This window comes from Electrophorus electricus, chromosome 6, assembly GCF_041902795.1.
Source record: "Electrophorus electricus isolate QZ-2024a chromosome 6, ASM4190279v1, whole genome shotgun sequence".
Lineage (NCBI taxonomy): Eukaryota > Metazoa > Chordata > Actinopteri > Gymnotiformes > Gymnotidae > Electrophorus > Electrophorus electricus.
In genome coordinates this window covers 23963653-23986673 of record NC_137502.1, presented here as the reverse complement: position 1 = coordinate 23986673, position 23021 = coordinate 23963653, and the positions used below count along the sequence as shown (strand labels likewise).

The 23021-nt window shown below is 40.8% G+C and overlaps 1 protein-coding gene and 1 long non-coding RNA gene across 2 annotated transcripts; one reads left to right on the top strand and one right to left on the bottom strand.

The window, feature by feature from the left end:
* Positions 1-3516: 3516 nt before the first annotated feature.
* LOC145658572 (uncharacterized) lies at positions 3517-4989 on the top strand. The gene is made up of 2 exons (XR_014124180.1): positions 3517-3583; positions 3868-4989. It is a non-coding gene; the product is annotated as an uncharacterized LOC145658572 (long non-coding RNA).
* Positions 4990-6632: 1643 nt separating this feature from the next.
* Positions 6633-14550, bottom strand: LOC145658582 (von Willebrand factor A domain-containing protein 7-like). The gene is made up of 16 exons (XM_081716049.1): positions 14282-14550; positions 13625-13858; positions 13244-13340; positions 12972-13103; positions 12397-12592; positions 11898-12073; positions 11392-11504; positions 10773-10889; positions 10437-10643; positions 10051-10177; positions 9722-9874; positions 9341-9433; positions 8722-8999; positions 8421-8557; positions 8078-8237; positions 6633-7742 (listed from the first exon to the last, which is right to left on the bottom strand). The coding sequence occupies exons 1-16, from the start codon at positions 14504-14506 to the stop codon at positions 7161-7163; spliced, it is 3027 nt and encodes a 1008-aa protein (XP_081572175.1). The 5' UTR covers positions 14507-14550; the 3' UTR covers positions 6633-7160.
* Between the last annotated feature and the right edge of the window lie 8471 nt (positions 14551-23021).

Sequence of the window (23021 nt, the reverse complement as noted above, 5' to 3'; positions counted from 1 at the left end):
CCTACAATTATCTGGCATCATTGTTCCCATAGCGCCAAGCGCCATGTGCATCTGTTTTTGATTTTGCTTTCCATTTAGGCTCCGCCCTCTCCCCTTTTTTTGCATATCTCCGCCTTTCTCTGCCAGGCATTGCTGTAATTACAGTGGTAATCGATTCCTACTATTTCTTGCTTTAGGTCCATATTCAGGTTTTAGTTTTTCTCCCTCAGCTACTTGACCATGGGCCATTTTAAGGATTATTATGGATTTGCCCATAATAAACGTCACTCATATCTGCACATGCATCCTGCCTTGTCTTGATACTCTTTACAATAAATTTATGTACTGTAAATACAATGTATGTATTATTTATTTATGAAGTTATGCATCAAAGTGGTACAAAAAATATATGGCAGCCTTAACATTGTAAAGTATTGATCTGAACTGACATATGTGTATATAGGGTGTCATAAGGTTGTTGGATAAACGTAACAGTTATATAAACTGCCTCATCCTATTGCTAATTCAGAAGCACTTTGCTTGCAACATCTGTCTGTAATGTATCTTTGTGTGCTTTACAACAATTTAAAATTTTTAATATATATATATAATTATTTGTGTGTACATGCTTGTTCATGTATGCATACCTGAAATGCAAGAATGAAGATAGTACCTTTTAGAAATATTTTCCTCATCAAGTTCATCAAAATCTGAATGCCAAACAGTTTGTGTGTATATGTGTGTGCCTGCATGCATGTGTGTGTGTGTCTGTGCATTCATACGTGTGTGTGTGTGTGTGTGCATGCATACGTGTGTGTGTGTGTGCATGCATACGTGTGTGTGTGTGTGTGTGCATGCATACGTGTGTGTGTGTGTGCATGCATGTGTGTGTGTGTGTGTGCATGCATACGTGTGTGTGTGTGTGTGCATGCATACGTGTGTGTGTGTGTGCATGCATACGTGTGTGTGTGTGTGCATGCATACGTGTGTGTGTGTGTGTGCATGCATGTGTGTGTGTGTGTGTGTGCATTCATACGTGTGTGTGTGCATGCATACGTGTGTGTGTGTGTGTGTGCATGCATACGTGTGTGTGTGTGTGTGCATGCATACGTGTGTGTGTGTGTGTGCATGCATGTGTGTGTGTGTGCATTCATACGTGTGTGTGTGTGTGTGTGTGCATGCATACGTGTGTGTGTGTGTGTGCATGCATACGTGTGTGTGTGTGTGTGCATGCATATGTGTGTGTGTGTGTGTGTGCATGCATGTGTGTGTGTGTGTGTGCATTCATACGTGTGTGTGTGTGTGTGTGCATGCATACGTGTGTGTGTGTGTGCATGCATACGTGTGTGTGTGTGCATGCATACGTGTGTGTGTGTGTGCATGCATGTGTGTGTGTGTGCATTCATACGTGTGTGTGTGTGTGTGCATGCATACGTGTGTGTGTGTGTGTGCATGCATACGTGTGTGTGTGTGTGTGCATGCATGTGTGTGTGTGTGTGTGTGCATTCATACGTGTGTGTGTGTGTGTGTGTGCATGCATACGTGTGTGTGTGTGTGTGCATGCATACGTGTGTGTGTGTGTGCATGCATACGTGTGTGTGTGTGTGTGCATGCATACGTGTGTGTGTGTGTGCATGCATACGTGTGTGTGTGTGTGTGTGCATGCATACGTGTGTGTGTGTGTGTGTGTGCATACGTGTGTGTGTGTGTGTGCATGCATGTGTGTGTGTGTGTGCATTCATACGTGTGTGTGTGTGTGTGCATTCATACGTGTGTGTGTGTGTGTGTGTGTGTGTGTGTGCATGCATGTGTGTGTGTGTCTGTGCATTCATACGTGTGTGTGTGTGTGTGTGCATGCATACGTGTGTGTGTGTGTGTGTGCATGCATACGTGTGTGTGTGTTAAAGGTAAATATATATGTAGCCATTTTTGTCCTTTTTATGTAATCTTGTTCATTGGGGAATAGAGTACTCCGCTATTGTATTTTATACAGTTTGATATTTAGATACATTTTGCTTAAGTATTTACTTTAACTCAGCTGAGATTTAAAAAAAAACAAACAAACAAAAAAAACCTGTAATTGAATGATGTATGCCAGGGCCAGTTAGGCAGGAAACGTTTCAAAACCAAAATTCACAGAGTACTTAAGAACAGGCCAGCCACAAACATCTGCCCTCCGATCCATTATGTTAAATATGAAAGAATGCTCACAGCCTGGGATACACTGGACACATGAAACTCATCTCTGTATGTGGTCTTATCTGGTCACTTCACTTCACCTTTGCAGGTGAGTTTTGCTGGGCTGTTGTGTCTGCTTTCGCTGATTTACCTAACAGTAAAACCAGCTCTAGAGAACACAACATGGCTTCTGTTTTATTGAAAGTTCAGTGATATCATTCACAAGTAGAAAGAATGACCATTATTTTGTTGAATCAGGAGAGGTAAGCTACTTCCTTCATGTTCACCATACTAGCTCAGAGGGTCTGGGTCTGTCTCGCTACATCACCACTTGTAGTCTGAATGCCTGAATCATTTTATGCTGTAACAGGCAGTCACTGGTCTCCATGAATGATTCCTAAATCCCTCAGTAGTTCAACAATGTGGAGGGGCTCTCAATTGCGAGAGATGATCTTCCTAGCAAAAGTTGTCCAAAAATATTTGAAAGAGGCTTCAGTACACCAGTGACCATGGCTGTTACATGTGCACAACATGTCAGATGGTGGAGGAGAAAATGGATTCTGGTCCCAGGCTTCCTTGTACTTATCCAATAGGCCACGTGTTCTGCCAAACAGCAGGACAAATAGTGAAAAGCCCATGGAGGGAGTCCTCCAACCTGCAAACAACACACGGGCAATGTGAGGTCACAGACATCCTCAGCCACTGAAGCATCCTGGGCACTGTCAGGGTGCCTGTGAGGGTACACAGGCAGCTGCCTGAAGCTTCCAGTAGTGCTCCACTTGGCCATCATTCTTTCTGCTCATGTCCTGGAACACATCAAACATCAGTTTAATGGGTGGGTGGGTCAGCCTCCCCAGCCAGCAGTACCAGGCAGGCCTGGCTGATGGGGACCTGACTTGCCAAGGCAGAATTTCAAGTTATTCACACCCTGGGTAGTTACTGCCTATGAGAAGAGTAACCAAGAGATGCTATACAACACAACAATCACTGGCCAAACCCCCAATTTAAATCTACTATGCACAATATTTTTAGTGAATGAACTTAAGCTAGATATTTCAAGAGGGTATGTGCAATAGTTAGAAAAGAGTTTGAAATATTGAGGATTTTCAGGTAAATGTTCAATAATGCACTGTTTCTTTCTCCCCAGTCCCTCAGGTTCACGTCTTCAAACACAGAGTCCACTTTATCCCCAGAGAAATGCTCTGCTGTCATGTGACTGGGTTCTATTCAAAGGACGTGCACGTGCTTTGGCATGGGCCAGACAGCCTCCCATTGGTGGATGGAGTGAGCAATGGAGAGTTGCTCTCCAATGAGGATGGCTCATATCAGCTGAGGAGTAGCCTACAGTTACCAGAGGAACCTTAGTCATCCTACAGTTGTGTGGTGCTGGACAGCAGTGTGACTGAAAAGATCACTGTGACCTGGGGTACGAAAAGCATTTTGTTTTCTTGTAGGCCATTGTGCACATAGTGCATAAAATAGCACTGAATGTATACATTTTACTCACTTATACTTCCTTAGCTTATGTGAGTAAAAATTTAGCTTTTAACATTTCTATAAAAAACTTGCAAAATTCACACAGGCATAACAGACATATATTCACCTGTTGCACTCCTTAGACATATTACTGTTCAAAAGTCTCATAAGTCTTTGGAAAGAAGAAGGTACATTTGTGGAAGACTTCAGAATCTTTATTTCCATATGTTGTAGAGCACACAGGGCGATTTGTCTGGAGGAGGATGGGCTGCCTTGCTGCATCCATGTGTGTGGTGACTGTGCTGCTCTGGCTCCTGGTCATGTTGTGGTGGAGAGGGAGAAGGCCTGAGAAGACAGTGTGTCTGAGACTAGATGAGACTGCCATGCAGAGAATCTTGAACTCTAGGGTGGATTGAGGTTAGGGTGCGAACGAGATGAATGGGAAAAATTAAAATGCTCTCATCCCCCAAATGTTTTCCATTTGACACCAGTGAAAAGTAAAAAAAAAAAAAAAAAAAAAGCAAATGTCTTAAAATTTACTGGTTGCACTCTATGATAGAGATCAATCACAGTTCAGAAAGCTCTTGTCTATGAAAGTCGTGCTCCAAAGAAGCCTGAAGCAAAGATACCAGTCAACATTGCCACCTCTGAGGTCGCATCATCCCTGGATTGGACAAGGGTCAGTGACCGTAATGCGTCCTTGGTCTTAGTGTCTGTTCGCAAGGCACTGGACCATGATCCATACCAACTTGCCATGAACAAAGAGTCAGTACGACAGTCAAGAAGGCAACATTGAAAAACAGCAACTCACAAGATAAAGGAATCATTCGATATTGACAGCCCACCAGGTCCATTGACAGTACATTTGGATAGCAAAATATTACCTACCGGTAATTAGAATATTGACCGGTTTGCTGTGATAGTTTCAGCAGTGGTGTCATGAATTTACTTGCCGTTTCGAAGGTCCCAAGTTGAACTGATGACACACAGGTGTCATGATCAGTCCCTCCCAGCTTCCATGTTCCATGTTTTTCTTGTCTTGCATTTTTTTTGTTCTGTTCCATAGTTTCCTTTTCTCCCTCGTTTGATATTCAACACCTTTCCCTTGTTTAGTTGATTGTATTTAAGCCTTGCCTTGTTCCCTTAGTTTTTGTTGTTCATTGTAGTTGTTTATTGAATCTGAGCATGCATGTATATTTGAATCATTGTGTTTGTTAAGTTTGTACTCTGTGCCTTCGTGTGTTTATGTTTGTTAATCATGTAACCCTGTACTCTTCGCATTGGTCATTTGATCCTGAACCGTTATACCGACTCTGATTCTGGATTTGCCCTGAATAAATCTCGCTCTTCTCCACACATGCATCTGCCTCCTTATCAATCACTGTTACAACAGGCAACTGCTGGTTTTCAGCTCATTGATGACTGGCACCTCAATGATAGAATTCAGTTTATGTATTTTGACACCATAGCCAGCAACACTGGCGGTAAAGCTGGAGCATGCATCATACTACAACAGAAACTAGAGAAGCCACTTATCAGTTTAGCATGCAGACATCACATACATGAACATGTAGCAAATGTCTTCAATTGTTTAATGGTCTGTTCAAATGGTCCTACTCTCAACCCTTTCAAACACTTCTCACAAACTTCGAATCACATAGATGGATCCAATCCTGAAAGCAGCAACGATCTGTTGCAGCCGCAACAGACCGCAAAAGGAAAGCCTAATCAAATTATATTGTCACCAGCAAAACACTTTCTAGCTTTCATTGATTCTGAAATTTCTGCCACTGAGAGTGTTCAGATGGCAGTAGCTTTGTCCAATCCTGGCAAAGATAGTCCTGCACCTCGAGTCAAACCACTTGATGAAAGTATTGTATCTCAGTTGACATTATTACATTTTGAATCACTAAACACCAAGAAGTTTTTTTGTTTCCATACTGACTGAAACACACTTCTTGCAGCCGGATCCTAGTAGCTGGGACAGTAGTCAACATTACATCATCAATGGTCATCAATGATGCTGCTAAACACGGCGTGTCACTCGTACAAAAATTCTGTTCTTTTATCATGAAGCCAGAGGATCAAAAACAGCACCTACTTCAGGTCATTGCACATCACTGCCAGCAGTTTGCTGTGTCCAAGAAGTCAATCATTGTTGAAAAACAATGTCTATAATATGCCATATCTGAATTAGTATTTAGTATACACTGTTGGTCCTAAACACATTTAGACACAATTAATTTTTAGCGCTTTTTTAAAATACTTTAGGCATATTGTGCCACCAGTAAACAATGTTAGATTGTCTTAATTTTTTGTGTGTTGACTGTATATATGGACAAATAAATCTGGGATATGAAGGCATTTAATATGCAAACTATAATTTTGCCTGGAACCCTAACTGAGGTCTAACTCAACTCCATCACAAAGATGTTGACTACATGTCTTTCCAGTTTTTGACTATTCTGAGAATAATCAAAAAATGTTAGAAATTAGTTGGTCTTTTTTATAAGTGTCAATTCATCTTTTAGTTTTTCCTTCAGTAAAATTGAGTAACTGAGGACTTAATTAACATGGTCTTCCACTTTCTGTAGCAGTTATAAGCAATTCACATCATGTTCATATGTCAGAAAGAACAAGACCTTTGCAAGATTGATTTCAGAAAGAACTGATTCAACAAAAAATAATCATATCTACTAGTAATGTTTAGACCGAATGTTTGAAGTGGCCCCCTTGTCCTACCCTTGAGATTTACAACAGAATACATGCGCTGAAGAACTCTTGTACTCTCTGCTTCTTGAGAAGAAATAGGGGAACAGAACTCCCTACTGAACAATCAGATGATAACGAGGTCAAAATCACAAAACATTCAAATCTTCACTTAAAATGGCTAAAACATTATAAAATTATATTATATAATAATTATATTATATAATATATATATATATAAAAACATTATATTATATAATAATTTAAAGAAATATCTTGTATGTAGCAAGATTTGTACATTATAAACTTTTAATGTTTTAAGAATGAAGAAGAGAACATCTTAAGTGACATATTAAAGTCCTACAATGCTAGAATATAGTAACATAATTTACTGTTTGTGGTGACTACATCATGCATAATAGTATAATAAGTGAGTAGAACAATTAAAGGAATTTACATTTATACTCCAAAATTGCTAAAGACCTGCATTTTGGTTCTTGCTGAAGCTCTCCAATGAACCAATGATTTAAGCTATTTGAAGACCACACTTGAAGGAAATCATGTTGAAGCATATGTATTGCAGTTTCACCACAAAGTTCACACCTACAATGACCTTGATCATTTGGTACATCCTCGATTGCCATGAACATTATATTTTCATTATGCCATGCCCTTGATGGGATTAAGTACTGTATTATAGACAACACTGTGATCATATTTGCCAGTGAATATTTAAACACCATTTAAGTACATTTTTTAATCATTTTATTTATTTCCTTATTACTGACTTTAGAGCCCTTCTCTAAAGCATTTTGGCATTAGGTAACATAATACATTGTTTCTAATTCCGCCAGAATCCACAATACAAGAGTTAGAAATGTGTGCGTAGTCCCATTTGGTGCATTACTTTTCTCTCTTAGCGCCCTCTGGTGTCTGGCTGTAAGATGGCAGGTCCTCATATTGCCTGTTAGGTCCCCCACTACCACTTCTGCACGAGGCACACAGCAGCCTGCAGTATAGTGCAGCATCACGGGTTTCCCCCCAGACCAATCAGTGATGTTCAGTGGAGGGTCACCTTGCAATAATCTGGCCATTTCCAGCCTGTGAGCTCCATGCTCAAGTCTTGTTCGTGATTTGTTGTGTTGGTGGTTTGTGACCTCTTCATGCCCTTGAGTGGTCTCCTCATGGAGCTGCACAAGAGGGCTCTTGATTCTCCCTGTGGTCTCCTCGTGAAGCAGCGTGAGGGTGCCCTGTCCTACAGCCAGCTGTATGGAGCCCAGGCCAGAGTGACCCCTGTCCCTCACTGCCAGGGAGACACTCCAGCTGCCCAGAGAGCAGTGAGAAGAGCAGGCCAGCTCCACATGCATTACAGTACACACCGGAGGAAACATATCCTGCTCCTGGAGAAATAAAAAAGGAAAAGTGGAAAAGTGTGACATATGTGCAAAAGTGTGACTTCCAATATATGTTGAATCTAGCGAAGCTTATGTTGGTACATTTGTTAAATGCAATCTTTCAGTATTTGTGTCTTTCACAATAATATAGGTATAGTAGTATAGCCCAGTTACATGTACTGTATTAAAAGGACTTAAATGCCATATAAAACTGCTCTTATCATTTATAATTGCTTATATGTGTTTGGCACGATGCATGCCATACTGAAATGTGTTACCAACAAGTAAAGTCATTTGTTACCAGCATAGTGTTATTTTTCATGTGTGTGTCGAGTTCTCACCTCTGGCAGAACAGTCAGAGGGACCACAGCGTAGTTTGAGTCAGATGAGTCCTGTGCCTGGACCGTGAAGGTCAGTGTGACTGTCTGGCCTGCCGTGGCGGAGCGGGGAGGGTTAACCTCCACCTCCCCTGTCACAGAGCCTCTCTCACCTACAGATAACCTGCCATGAAGAGTACTGTTGCATCAGAGAGTAGTCTTCATTCAAACTGTGATTTAATGAATATTACTGAGTCACATTTCAATCATTAAATTGATCACTCAGGGTTTAATGCAAACATATCAAATTTCAAGTTTTTAGTCTTGCGCTTGGTTTCACTTCACTAGCAGGCCGCTTTGGCCTCACCTGTGCCGTTTGCTATGGGAGAGGTAACGGCGGTCATCTTCTGCAGTCAGTGTGAAGTGGCGGGCAGGACCATGGTTAAACACCTCAAAGACGACGGTGGTGCGGCGACCTGCCCGAAGAGGAGGAGCTGAATGTATCTGACAGAGAGAGAGATAGATAGAGAGAGAGAGAGAGAGAGAGAGAGAGAGAGAGAGAGAGAGAGAGGGAGGTTCTGGATTCATACCGACTCATATTGATTTCATATGACATTGATTATGATGCTGCACTGTGTGTCGTTTGTTTTGTTCCTCTGAAGTCATACCAGTATCTGTACATGCGTGGGCTGGACTGTCTCCGCGGAAACCCTCTCAAGTTTATTTCCCTTCCCATCCTTGCCAGACAGACAGACACTGAAGGGCAATCTGGGAACTGAGTCTATTCTGCCCACCAGTTCTTCTCCGGACCAAGTGGAACTCGATGAATTCAGCAAAACCTTCTGCAAGCTCTGACCACTGGTCCCCAGCAAGGTCACATGACTAAATGTGGCATCATCAGTGCTGGACAGGCCAATTACAGCCACTACTAAAAATGTTGGTACACCTATTGGAGAGCAAATAGATACTAATGTTCAAGGGAAATAAATTTTGAATTTTTTAATTGTAGGAAATGTTTCTTTTATAATTAAACAAAAAAAACTGACTCAATTTCCCAGAGACCCCCCAACCAGGCATCTCAAAAATCTGTCAATTATTTGAAAACTAAATATTAAAAAATCTAAATGATTATATCAAATATAAAAACAGAATAAAATAGGGTTGGTTTTTTTGCGAATTCAAGAACTCATCTAGAGCTATAGGATTATTCTATCTCACTCTACAGGTGAATGCCACATTAGTTGGACAGGTGTATGTTTCTAGAAAAATCCCCAGGTTTGGCCCCACCTGCAATAGGGCTGCCTTCCACTCTCCTCAGTCCTGGGTGAGTGTCACTCACTTCGAGTGCAAAGTAATAAAGGAATTCCAACGTACTTTCACCTAGGGACGGAACACAGACAGTCCCAACACTAACCTGAATGCATGTAATGTTAGGTATTTTTGTAATGTCAGGTCTTTCAGAGCTTTTTTTGTCATTTCAATATGTTCCAAAGCACAATCAAGTTAAAAACAAGTAGACAACAAAGACCGAGTCTGCAGGTTTCCAAAAGTATAGAGGTCTGTCATATAAATGTAGATTAGGGGTCTATAGCAGGAAAATCCAATGTTTTAGGGTGACTCAGCAATGCTATGATCTTTGTTTACAGAACAATGGGCTGAGCCTCTTACCTAAGACACTGAATGTGACTGATCCATGAGCCGTAACAGTGAGCTGCCATTGGCCAGGCTCTATAGGCGGGAGCAGACAGATTCTGTACAGACCCCCTGACTGCTCCAGCTCGGCCAGAGGCCCAGCTGTACTGAGAAGAGCCTGATGAACACCTTTATGAGAAATCAATCAATTAATCAAGCAATTAATTTGTCTCTATCTATCTATCTATCTATCTATCTATCTATCTATCTATCTATCTATCTATCTATCTATCTATCTATCTATCTATCTATCTATCTATCTATCTATCTATCTATCTATCTATCTATCTATCTATCTAATTTACCTGTAGGGCTGATGAGGCCACACTGCATGATGCTTCCAGCAACATGGAGTGTGACAGTTTTCACCGCTTGGTCAACAGTGAATGTGTAGGCAGAATCTGTCTCACTTTCTGCGTGAAACAGAGTCACCTGAAGAAGAGAGGCAGTTAAAACCATGAGTCCCCAGAACACACATTTGTGCTGTTCCCCTGACCATAGGAACACATCTGGGCTGTTCACCCTGACCATAGGAACGCACATCTATCATAAGGCAGCCCCATGAAGCAGAACTTACTGACTGCAGATCTGTAGTAATATAATGATTTTCAGTTGAGGTTTTAGAAAATGATTTTGCTGTAGCTTTTTTTTTTTTTTTCCCCAAAGTCCATGTTGGTGTGTCCAGTTGTACCTTGTGAGAAGTAGTGCTGTCTTCCACAATGGCTGAGGCTTTGTGGATGTCTTTGTTTGTGGTGAAAATGGTCATACCGCCAGACACTGAGGCCAGGGAGGAGTAGAGAGAGAACCTATCAGGAGACAGGATCTCTCTCCTCTTCCTCTTTAGGATACCCCTCCCACTTGCTTTATTACTGAGGTCTTCAGTCAACAGGAAGGTCACCTGATGAAGGAGAGGAAGCTGAGTACTTGTAAAGTATTTTTGTGCTCCGTGAGTTTGAATCTCATAGTGTAACTGTGTGTGTGTGTGTGTGTGTGTGTGTGTGTGTGTGTGTGTGTGTGTGTGTGTTACCTTGCTCTGTTTTTCTAAGATGAGCGCTTTTACTGTGTTGTACAGATGTCTGTCTTTGGGGGAAGCATCAGTGAACACAAAAATCTCAGACTGCGGTGGGCTATGGATGAGAGCCAGCTGAAATGGGCACACAAACACACAAACATCCCCCCCACACACACACATACCCTTTTGCTATGCAGCTCAAGCAAACAATTTTAGAATTTGGAAGATGCACAAACACACTGAATGAGCTGCCAGACTGTAAAGTTAGTATTATTAAACATATCTGAATAGGATTATAGTTGGTATGCAAAAGGACAAACAGACAGGGACCTCTTGACTAAATACAGCTAACTGAGATTTATTATACAGACCATTTCACACACCACACACACCACACATGCATATAGGGAAAAACAAACATATGATGTTTATGTTTACCTAAAAGCATGCGTTTCATTTAAATATCTACAGTTTACAAGGGTGCTTCAGAAAATAATCATTACAAAAATAAATAAATAAAAAATACAATTCATAAACCTTACCATCCTGGAGAGAATTATTTTGTTGTTCTTTTACATTCTGTTTACATATAGTTTATATCCTGTATATTTTTGTTCTCTGTTTCTATGGCTACCTGAATGGCAGAGAGGCACATCTCTGGTTCATCCCCTCCACCCAGAGCCATTAATTCTTCCAAGAACTGCTGGAATTCTTCAGGGTCATCAGTCCTCTGCACTGGACCTACACCTAAAATAATGTATTTAGGACACATTTAGCATCACACACACACACACACACACATTGGGCATACTGCTGAAAAATCATACTCATACACATACACACACAACACACACGCACAGACAAATGCTATATGACCAATATGTCCTGACTGTCATTTTGTTGTTTGGATGCTAATGACCTTTTAGTGACTTGCTTTAGAACTCTGTGGGAGCTGTTATGTCCCACCACTTTTCATATCAAGTGATAATACATTATACAATACTAATAATAAATTATAAAAAAGTGTGTCAGAAAGAGTTTGGGAAAGCTTGTGAAACATAAACAGTTTTAATTCTAAAGTCAGATGTGTGCTCCAGAACATTCCAGAACAGAGTCCTTGTTTTTCCATCCTGCTCTTACCTGGATCATGGAAAGGTACCAGCAGGAAGGAGCCAGACAGGCTGGGTGCATGGCTCCTAGCTCTGGCCTGAATGATGGACATGGCACGTAGGCGGGCAGCTGTGATCTCCTCGAACATGCTGCCCGTAGTGTCCATAACAATCACCAAGGGCGGAAGCTCCTGGACGCTGAACAGCCTGGAGTGGAACAGACAGCTCAACACTGTGCAGCTGAGGGTAGCTCAGGACAAGTCATCTCGACTCAATTGTGGTCCATTGAATCCAGTTACATCCAGTCAAATTTAATTAAACTCATTTTGATTTAGTTCAGTTCAACGTAATTGTCGTTTTTCTTCATACAACAGCGTTCCTGTTTAGAATGACCAAAGGCGTCCCTGTCAACAGACACATAACCTCACCTCCGTTATTGTGTGCTCCAAACTATAGTCAAGTCAAAATGGTAACCCCCTTTCTCGAGCACTGTAAAGTCTTCATGCTGTTGATTTATGTTGACCTCTGACCTGAGGAAGCTCTTGGGCCCAACCTCGTCACGGAGGTCTCGGAGCACACTGAGGGTTGCCGTGGTAGCGAGTTCCGAAGCCTCTTTGTGGAGATAGTGATGCGGGGAGAAGAGAGGGGAGGTGCTGTCCTTGTTAATTCCACCTTCCGCTCCCTGGTGACGGCTGCCGTCCAGAAGACCACCATGGCTGCACTTCCCTATGACACACCGGCATCTTGTCTGAGTATCTACCTACATAGATTCTTCTAGAAGCGTTTAAAACAAGTTTGTTGGGGGTCGGGGGGTGGGGGGGGGGGGTGACTTCCCTGATCAAATAAAAATGACTAAATATGATCTTTAACACATGAGCTAATTCAGTTGCAGTTTAAGTGCATCATTCACCACTGAGTTTTGCTCTCCATGAGTGAAGCCTCTAGCACTGGAATCCATAATCACTGGTATGGCGTGACATATTAGCTATATGTCTCTTAGTTCAGCAGTGGGTAAATATCTTTCGATTTTATATAGATCTGTGGCTTAATGGAGCTGTGTGTGTGTCCACAGTGTTAAAGCTGGCCAGGTGTGAGTGAGAGGTACCTGTGGGTTTGGCAGGGTATGTGTTCACATAGCCAGTGGTCAGCAGTGGCTCACGAGAACCGCTCACCAGCTTGTCAAGTAGATTGTTATAACAGCTGAATCGGTGGCACGCAGCACAGGTGGGTGTGTCCTCTGAAACCAGCAGGTCAGGAACTCATAGCAACTTGCATGTACACAAGCACCTGCTGAATGGGTATTTAAACTGACCCTGTTAGGAGTTTTCACTGTACTACGTCACACTGCGAGTGTCTTGTTATCTACATACTGATCACCTGAGGCCACAGGTACTGCAGGTTCTGTGGGGTGGAGAAGGTGAAGGTACTCAGAACGTTGTCCCATTTCCACCCAGTTGCTGTGGCTATAAAAGTCCTGCACACAGACACACACACACAAAATCAACAGTTTATTGTAGGTTATGGGGTGCCATGAGTTGCTTTAATGCCTACTGTTAGAGGACCATCTGTTGTGACATGGTGAACATTAAGTAAATAAATCACTTCTTTCCTATGATTCTGCAAACCTTACCCTCTTTGGCACTCTGCCACCCATGCCATCAGTGTTACAATTTCCTCTCAGGAAGCATAATCAGCATGTCACTACCTGCACCCTCCTAGTCTCTATTCATTGTGCTACATCCCTTTAAGAAGCCACACCTGTAAGGTGTGTAAGAGTCGTCCCAGGCTGCGTCTGGCCTGCTGGTGCTCTTTCTCCTGGGCCAGGAGAAGCGTCTGCTTCCAGAATTCGCGCAGCACCTGCGTGGATTCGTCCACTCTCTCCGAGTCAAAGTGGTACGCTGGGTCAGCACGCGTAGTGCTCCCGAAGTCCACGTCGGCGTTGGCTCTGACCACGTCAGCCACAGACCGCCAGAACCCCCGGCCCAGGCCTGCCTGAGAGCAGACCACACTTGTGGGTTGGGCAGCCAATGGAGTGCAGGTGTACTCCTCTCCAAGCTTCGTGTTAGAGGTTATCTATGCAGATCTACGAATGAACTCAAAAGCATGTCTCCATATGTCAAACACAAAGCAAAGTGAGAAGAGAGCAGCTGAAATGCTGCTAAATTCTAAAAGAGGAACTGAATGGAATTGTCATATCTGCAGCTGTGGTTACAACATCAGCAAAATTAGGTTGTGAAATATGACCTGAAAAAAAGATTTACCTTCACAGTCTATAAAGCAAAAATAGTGAAAATTTTCAGAATTCATGAGATTAAATTTTATTATCCCTCCCCAAAGCTAAACCATAAGCAATCATAGTTGTCTTTAATTGACACAAGGGAGCACATTTAATTTACAATATCCATCTCCACCTACCTGTGCCGGACTGCCAAAGTCCTGTCCAGGCACCATCCTCAGTGTCTCCATGGTTACATTAAGCAGAGCCTGCTCGGTCATGTACTGGTGTGTATAGGAGTTCCAGGACAGTGTCAGCACTCGAGACCAGAAGTCAGGCAGGAAGGCATAGCAGACAGACGTGCAGTGGGCCAATAGCAAGCACAGGCAGAGCGATGTGCCCCACCTTACACAACCGCCTCCCATGATTCCACACTCAGGAGTGTCCAGCCAGCTCTTCAAATATGCAACAAAAAGAGAGGTGAGATATGCATACACCTCTGAGTGATGTTCCTAGTGATCATAACACTGCCTACAATTATCTGGCATCATTGTTCCCATAGCGCCAAGCGTCATGTGCATCTGTTTTTGATTTTGCTTTCCATTTAGGCTCCGCCCTCTCCCCTTTTTTTGCATATCTCCGCCTTTCTCTGCCAGGCATTGCTATAATTACAGTGGTAATCGATTCCTACTATTTCTTGCTTTAGGTCCATATTCAGGTTTTAGTTTTTCTCCCTCAGCTACTTGACCATGGACCATTTTAAAGATTATTATGGATTTGCCCATAATAAACGTCACTCATATCTGCACATGCATCCTGCCTTGTCTTGATACTCTTTAAAATAGATCTATGTACTGTAAATATAATGTGTGTATTATTTATGAAGTTACACATCAAAGTTACACATCAAAGTGGTACAAAAAATATATGGCAGCCTTAACACAGTAAATTATGGAAAAAATGATTGATCTGAACTGACATATGTGTATATAGGGTGTCATAAGAAAGAAAGGTCGTTGGGAACCCACTGACATTCAGTGAATTTACACTAAATTTAAAAATCTGACATCACTACCTTCCCTGGAAATAGCTCCATAAACCATTTGTTACTCTCACTTTAACCACAAAGAGGAATACCACACCTGATACCTATGAAACAATGCTGTATCTTCATTATTATTCATTATTACTGTAAACTTAATTAACTTAGTTTTTAAAAGTTAATTTGTTTATCTTGTGCTAAAAGTGGCCTAGTACACAAATATATTATTGTGACCCAAATCACCTGCTGAAATTTAGTAAATGATCTTTTGTTTTTCTAATGTTTTGCTTGTCTCAATCTACCTGCAGTTGTGGTTGAAGTGCTAACCTGTGGTTTGGGCATACGTGCTGTGTACCAGTTCAGCTTCACAGGATGTGGCATGTCAGGGTCTGTGCAAGAGGGGAGACGGAGCAAGGAGGATCCCCTGGACGTTTGACTTTTATCTTACACCACTCTGCCAGCTCAGTTGCACCAGAGCTCCGTGTCAATGCAATTCACAGTGTGTGCACTTGTGAATGATATAAAGAAGGTTGGTGTAGTGTAGTGGGTAACAGACCTGCTTCCCCCGGGGGACTGGGGATCCATGCTATACCAATTAAAGTCCTTGGGCAAGACTCCTAACACTAGATTCATCTACCTCTTTAGCTCTCTTGGTAGAGGAATCTGCCAAATGCATAAATGTAAATAAACCTCTGCTTGCAAATATTGGTGACTGGCTAAGGACTTGTTTTGTACAAAAATGTCAATTTGCAAAATCTCTGCACTACAGAACATAGAAACAGTGCAGCTGCAAACAACTGTACTGGTATGTGCAAGAATTTGTATACAGCACCTCTGAAATAATTAGGAGACTAAATCAGGGTAAGACATCATTAAAATATGCACACAATAAAATTTACAAATTGAGCTTTGATTTACTTTGGACAACAAAAAGAAAGACAACATAAATGACAAAACAGAAAGATGCATTTAAAGTTTTGTAGCTGGCTACAAGACAATGAAAATGAGTCATAAATTCACTGGTTTCTTTTTAAAAAATTCTATATAGGACATGGATGTTTATAATATTCACTGTTCTGTTTTAGAAACAATGGTGCAACATTATTGAAGTAACATCATTTGTGCACTGTTTTGCATTCCAATAATAGATGTAAAATGTATCTAATACGGTTTGTTTGTTTTGGGCTTTTTAGTCAAAATGACTTTTGTGATGTTTTGCTAACTGAAGGCTTTGCATATCCTTGTAGGTTTGGGAATCCTGGGGTCCTCTGCTCAGCTTTGGGTGACTACAGGTCACTGAATGTTAAAAGAGGAGCAAAGGTATATAGGAACACACTTTTCACACACACCTCATTCATGAATGTGTTTCATTTAGAATATTAATTAATGCATCTAAAGGCTCATTTAGTAAAAATAAACAGTAATTGATTTGATTTAAGTGTGTCTAACAACTGAATGTTATATGTGAAATGTATTTGTATGGATGTGGTTTGGTTTGACTGAATTAATTAATCGAATCAGGCACAAACAGTAAATACACAGCAGATTCACTGCAGCAGATTCACAGGAAAGAATTCCTTAAGTGAAGGTACACACACACATACATTAACAAAACAGTCACTTGCAATCCCATTTGCACGTCAATAAACATGTTAGAATTCATTATTTTCTCTTACCTGTATTTCAGACTTCAGCGCTATACCTCTCTCCACCCTCCCTGCTCCAATCAGTGACCAGCTTTGTTCAATCACAAGACTCTCAGGAAACTCTCCAGCATGAGTACAAAGCCCTCTGTCTTTTTGCCTCATACCCATACATAGAAGGCGTGCTGACTGTCTCGGCAGATTCAACACTGCTTTGATGTGCCTGAAACAGCCCGATTCAACCTTTTTGATTTAGAGACGGCAGCAGATAGGGCCACGGTTGTGAAAGTGAAGGCACCGAGATGGTTGTAGGGAGCAGTAGGTTGCATCTGGTTGGAAGACTGGGGTTCACACACACAACTCCCCCCCCCCAAAAAAACTCTCTCAGTCTCTCACCCCATTATAGCATGGTGCCTTTGCTCTGTACAATAGGATGAATACATTAAGGATCAGTGTTCCTTCCCTGGAAAGAGAGACACACACAGTTCTCTAGTGGCTTTTGTGCTGACATGAGAAGTTGGACTTGCTGCTGTATGATACAAAAAGCTTGATTAAAAAAGGGGAGATTTACGAAGGGGTTAAACATACATTAACCCTTATTCAGCCTATTCTGCTGAATAACTGTTTGGCTACTGGCTTTATCTACCATTGCTGGGGTTTTGTGCTTTTTTTTTTTAGGCTTTATGAAAAGTAATTGTGAATGTGTGTGCGCATGCTTAAGGGTGGGGGTCGCACTGAGTTGAGTGAGTAGAGTGCAGAGAATGAGAGTCGATGTATGGGGTTTTCACTGCAAGCTTTGAGTGAATGGGGCTGAATAGAACAGACACAATAAGGCCGGTAAGACTGGAGAAGAAAGCAGGCACTAGAATGAGACTGGGACTCAGACAGAGGGTGATCAGATCTGCAGGATAGCTCATGCAAACGCTCATTTAGCAACAGAACTCCACTTTCTCTAGAACTATAAAAACAGTCAGTGAAGAGATTTGGATATAGACAAACCACATCCTGCATAAGTAGTTCACTGGTCTTGATATCTAAAACATTCTGCAATTCATTCAAGAAGTTCAGTAAAATGAAAAACATGGCTTTAAAATTTTATATTAGTTTAGTGAGGAGAAAAGACATGATTAACTGCTTTTACTTTTTGGGTCTAGCAAATTCACAATGAAATACACAGGAGAGAGACACACAAGGAAGAACATCTTTATTTAGAAAATAAGGAAATGCTTATAAAAGCATAGAAAGGAAAAGGCTGTGCAAAAATCTGCACACAATGGTTAGAATTCTTTTTTTTAAGATTAGGCAACTGTTTCCATGGCTCTTTCCAAGTTTACTTTTGTGCATTTTATTAAAGTCAACATATTTAAGCCCCTTACAACATACCCGAGTAAGTTAAATAAGTAAAATTACAATTTCAACTTAATTTTACCATCAACTCAATATTTGTGGAATTAACTTCCGATTCGTTTTAAAATTATGCTTTCAAACTTTAAATCTGAAGCACTGAATCATTTCTACAATCTTGCAATTTTACTACAAATGTATTTTAGATGTTTAGGTGATATTAAATATTTACTGATCTCAGTTCTTCCAAATCTGAGCATGGTAGTTGAAGTCCTCCAAAGATGGTGGTTGTGTTGCAAGGTGCCTGTCAGCTCAGTTCACTCATACTGCTCTGAAGTCTAGAAAAAAAAATCAGAACATTTTGAAAGACTGCTGAGTTTAAGATTAGACTCAATTTAAAGACAATTTAAGATATATCATCAATATACAAAAAAAAAAATTAAAAGCCAATAAATAACTTCTGTGTATTTGAATATGTACAGTTTTAAGTATAACTTGCTTGGAGTCAGAGCCGGTTTGTATAGTGGAACGTTCTGAAGGCCATAGGCAGGTTTTGAACCATTAGGCTGTAACAAACTAAATGCAAAGAACTGGAGCTCAGCACCTGTGAGGATAAAATAGTGTGGCGATGGTAATGACTGAAGAGGATAAAATAGTGTGGCGATGGTAATGACTGAAGAGGATAAAATAGTGTGGCGATGGTAATGACTGAAGAGGATAAAATAGTGTGGGGATGGTAATGACTGAAGAGGATAAAATAGTGTGGCGATGGTAATGACTGAAGAGGATAAAATAGTGTGGGGATGGTAATGACTGAAGAGGATAAAATAGTGTGGCGATGGTAATGACTGAAGAGGATAAAATAGTGTGGGGATGGTAATGACTGAAGAGGATAAAATAGTGTGGGGATGGTAATGATTGAAGAGGATAAAATAGTGTGGGGATGGTAATGATTGAAGAGGATAAAATAGTGTGGGGATGGTAATGACTGAAGAGGATAAAATAGTGTGGCGATGGTAATGACTGAAGAGGATAAAATAGTGTGGCGATGGTAATGACTGAAGAGGATAAAATAGTGCGGCGATGGTAATGACTGAAGAGGATAAAATAGTGTGGCGATGGTAATGATTGAAGAGGATAAAATAGTGTGGCGATGGTAATGATTGAAGAGGATAAAATAGTGTGGCGATGGTAATGATTGAAGAGGATAAAATAGTGTGGGGATGGTAATGATTGAAGAGGATAAGGGACAGGTGATGGCAGTGAATAAAAAAATTAGGTGATTGGAAACCCTCTTACTGGGTTGCACCCAGGGCATGACAACTATTATTCTTCAATTACAGTACTAGGCTCACTTAAGTTTAATACAAGCACATACAGTGCATATTTAATATTTAACATTATTTAGTAAGAGTGAGCCATCACCAGATTATGCCCAGGGGTAGAATTAACCTATAACAGCCTGTCTGCATTTGTTTGGGTAGAGTGTCTTAAAACGACATTCAACCGAATATTATTATTCATGGCAATTATTGTCATTCTTCAGGGATACAAGGACTCAAGCTGGAGTAAAGGGTGTATGTAAAAACAATAAAAATAAAACATTTGGTTAAAATGATCAAGTACTGAGTAAAAAAAAGTAAAAACTTTTTAGTTTGTTCAAACTGTTCTACTTTATTGTCTAAAATGATAGCGTTCAAAAGATATGAGTATAAGCAAAGCAGACCGCAAGCTATCATAAAGAGAACATAACAAATTATTCAAGATATTCAAATTCAGAGAGTTCCCTAAAGTATGTTTGCATATAGCTGTAACATGGAGTGAGGAGAGGCAGGACACAGTTGGTGAGCTGAGTGGCATTAATTAGATGCAAATCCAAACTCATTATACAGATGGGTAGCTGGGAGACAAACAAAACCAAAGTGAAACGAAAATATAACAAGAGATATGAACACCAAGCATAGATTTAACAAGAGATTTACAAACAACAAGGCAAATCTCAGAGATGGTTACAAACAACTATAGACAGACAAACTAGAAATATATACACACATATGGGGATACAGATAACAAAAGGGTCTGGTGGAGGCAGAAACAGAACTAAAACAAAACCTCATGACATTTAGCTCCATGGGAACTGCAATGCTGAAGGAGGAAACCATGACAGAACATCCCCCGCCTACCACCCCCCAACATGTGGCTCTCAATACGTGTTCGGGGGATCCCAGGCATCGAGGCAGTATGCAGTCGGCCTGGGGTACCAACAGGAGTATAGCAGGAAACAAGACCTTGGAAGAACAAACATAAGTATGAGACAGGTCCAGGAGCAGGGTCAGTGTCTGAGATGGGAGCAGGAGCAGGAGCATGGTATTTACTTGGTATTGGAAATGGTATAGGTGTTAAAAAACATATATATGCATTTAGATTCCGTAGATTTATTTTTTATAGCGCAGGGTGCATCTAGGGACATAGAGGGCCAAAATCCAGCACAAGACCCAGCTACATCTGAAAATCGCTGTTCACTTATTTGTTGTTAATGTTGTCAAAATACTGCAAGATATTTTGATATTTGCATTAAAAAAAAGATCTATGTGAATTTTAAAAGCTAACAGGTGCTTTAATTTACCTCAGCACGCCAAATCAAACCTCGGGAATGCATTTTAGTGGGATTTATTGTTTCGTCATGGCATCAAATCAAGTATTGAGAGTAGAACTTTAGTGTGGTAGTTATGTTGGCATCACTATTATTTTACTGTAAGCTTCATACAATTTAAATTCTGATCAATTCAAGGTAGCTTTATTGGCATGACTATACCATGTACAATTTTGCCAAAGCAAATCATTTTGAAATAAACATGATGATTGTCATGTTTATTGTCAAGTAACAAAATTGTAATAAAAGTAACAAAAATTTAAAATGAATAAATAAATTAATAAGAACAAATTCACTGATGATGTATTTTGAGAATTTACTGATGACTTACTGAGAATTACTGATGTCTTATTTTGAGAAATGTTTTGTCATGCTTCTGATTTGGATGTGAGAGTTGTTGATTTTGGTTTCATAAGATGTGATCAGTTCTTATCCATATAAGCAGTTTAACCATGCAAATTAGAGACTTAGAGACTTTTTTGAGAAATTTCTCACTCACAATCTCCATACTACTGACAAACAGCTTCCTACCTTGGCTAACTGTGTAGATTCATCACCTAACCTGCTGCACATGCTTTTCAGCTCTGTCCCTCTGCCTAGCCAATCGGTACTTTTTTTGGTGTCCAAGCTCTCATAAAACTCTTCATGCACGTTTTCCTTACCCTTCACCATGTCCCTTTGCACCTTACAGTCTCCCTGTATTCCTTTATACTTTCCTCATCTCTCTGGTTATCCCACTTCTTCTTTTCCAGCCTCTTCCTCTGTATGCTTTCCTGTACTTCATCATTCCACCACCAAGTCTCTCTGTTTTAATCCCTCTGTCCATATGACACATCAAATACTTTCCCCTTCACCATTCTGCAGTAGCTCAGTCAATCAGCAATTCTTCTCTACCACTCACTGCCGGTCTTATCTCCTTCCTGAACTCCACACAGCAGTTTTACTTCCTCAGCTTCCATTTGAGCCTTGTCCCTTCCTTTCCTCTTCTTTGTCTCTGAAGGCATCCTACAAATTGCCATCCAATGGTGCCTAGTTTTGTTTTACTCTGATCTCTCTTAGGGTGCCCCTTCTGCCCTCCATCTCTTACCTCCACCCTCCACCTCCACCTCTCTCTCTGCTTCAGACATGCCTTCTCTTGTGACCTATAGCTGCTGCTGGCCAACAGTGCCAGTCACAGTTGTTGGTAACCAATTGTAACATTTGCTGCTGTAACATTGTTTACAGGCTCAAATCTGGTATAAAATGCACTCAGTTCATCAGGGATAGACGTACAGCAACTGTGAATGCACAAGACTGCAGTTTATAGACCAACATTGTGAAACTTGGTAATACCTTTCCACAATACTTGTCCACGACCCTTGATTCCTGGCAGATTGTTGCTTGCAGAGGGAATTAGATGAAAGACTGTGGTTATACAAGACTTCCTAAAGAGCCATTATGCCAGCTGAATTGAATGGCATATTTCAGCTGACACCTAATTTCCTTAACCGGTGAGAGAACAGGCCAATATCATAATGCAATTTTCAGAGATATCTTGTTTCCCAAATGTTACTAGAGTGCTTGGAGCAGTTGACCACATTCATAATGGTATAATGCCAATTTGACAGCAGCTAACCTCTTAGGTGCTGGCTCATTACCCCATTATGTAACCCGGATAGAAGAGACGCTAAAATGATGCACCTGTGCTTTTGCATTCTGTTGTGGACAACACCACTGGGCTTCTAAAGGGAAGAAGAAATTGTCTGAATACCTTGGGTGGGAGACTGCAATTCAGCCAGAAAATGTCTAATGGAGTTTAGGCTTTCCCCACCAGTCACAATGCTTTTGCAAAGCGAGTTGCTTCTTTCCATAAACCTTTAAATCTGACCACTTTTTTACACAGTAAAAAAGCAGATAAATGCTGTCACTCAAACTTGTGTTTATTGGTGGAGCCACTGCTATAGCCACCAAACAACACAAGATATAAGTGTGGTTATTTCTAAAACCTACAATGCTAATATAGTTAGCCAGTATTAGAAGCTGTTGCACCCAAAACCATTCAGAAATAAATGCCCATGTTTTAATTTTCTTGTTTCACATGACCATTTTCTTCAAATGACAAAATGACCATCTGAATCATAAAAATGTATTACTTTGTAGTAATTTGTATAGTCCATATTAAAAATTAAAGTTGAAAGTGGAACTTAATTATTTAAACTGGATGTGCAGGCAGATCGCAGCCGCGTTTTTGCTTGCCGACCCTTAACCCACGATACACA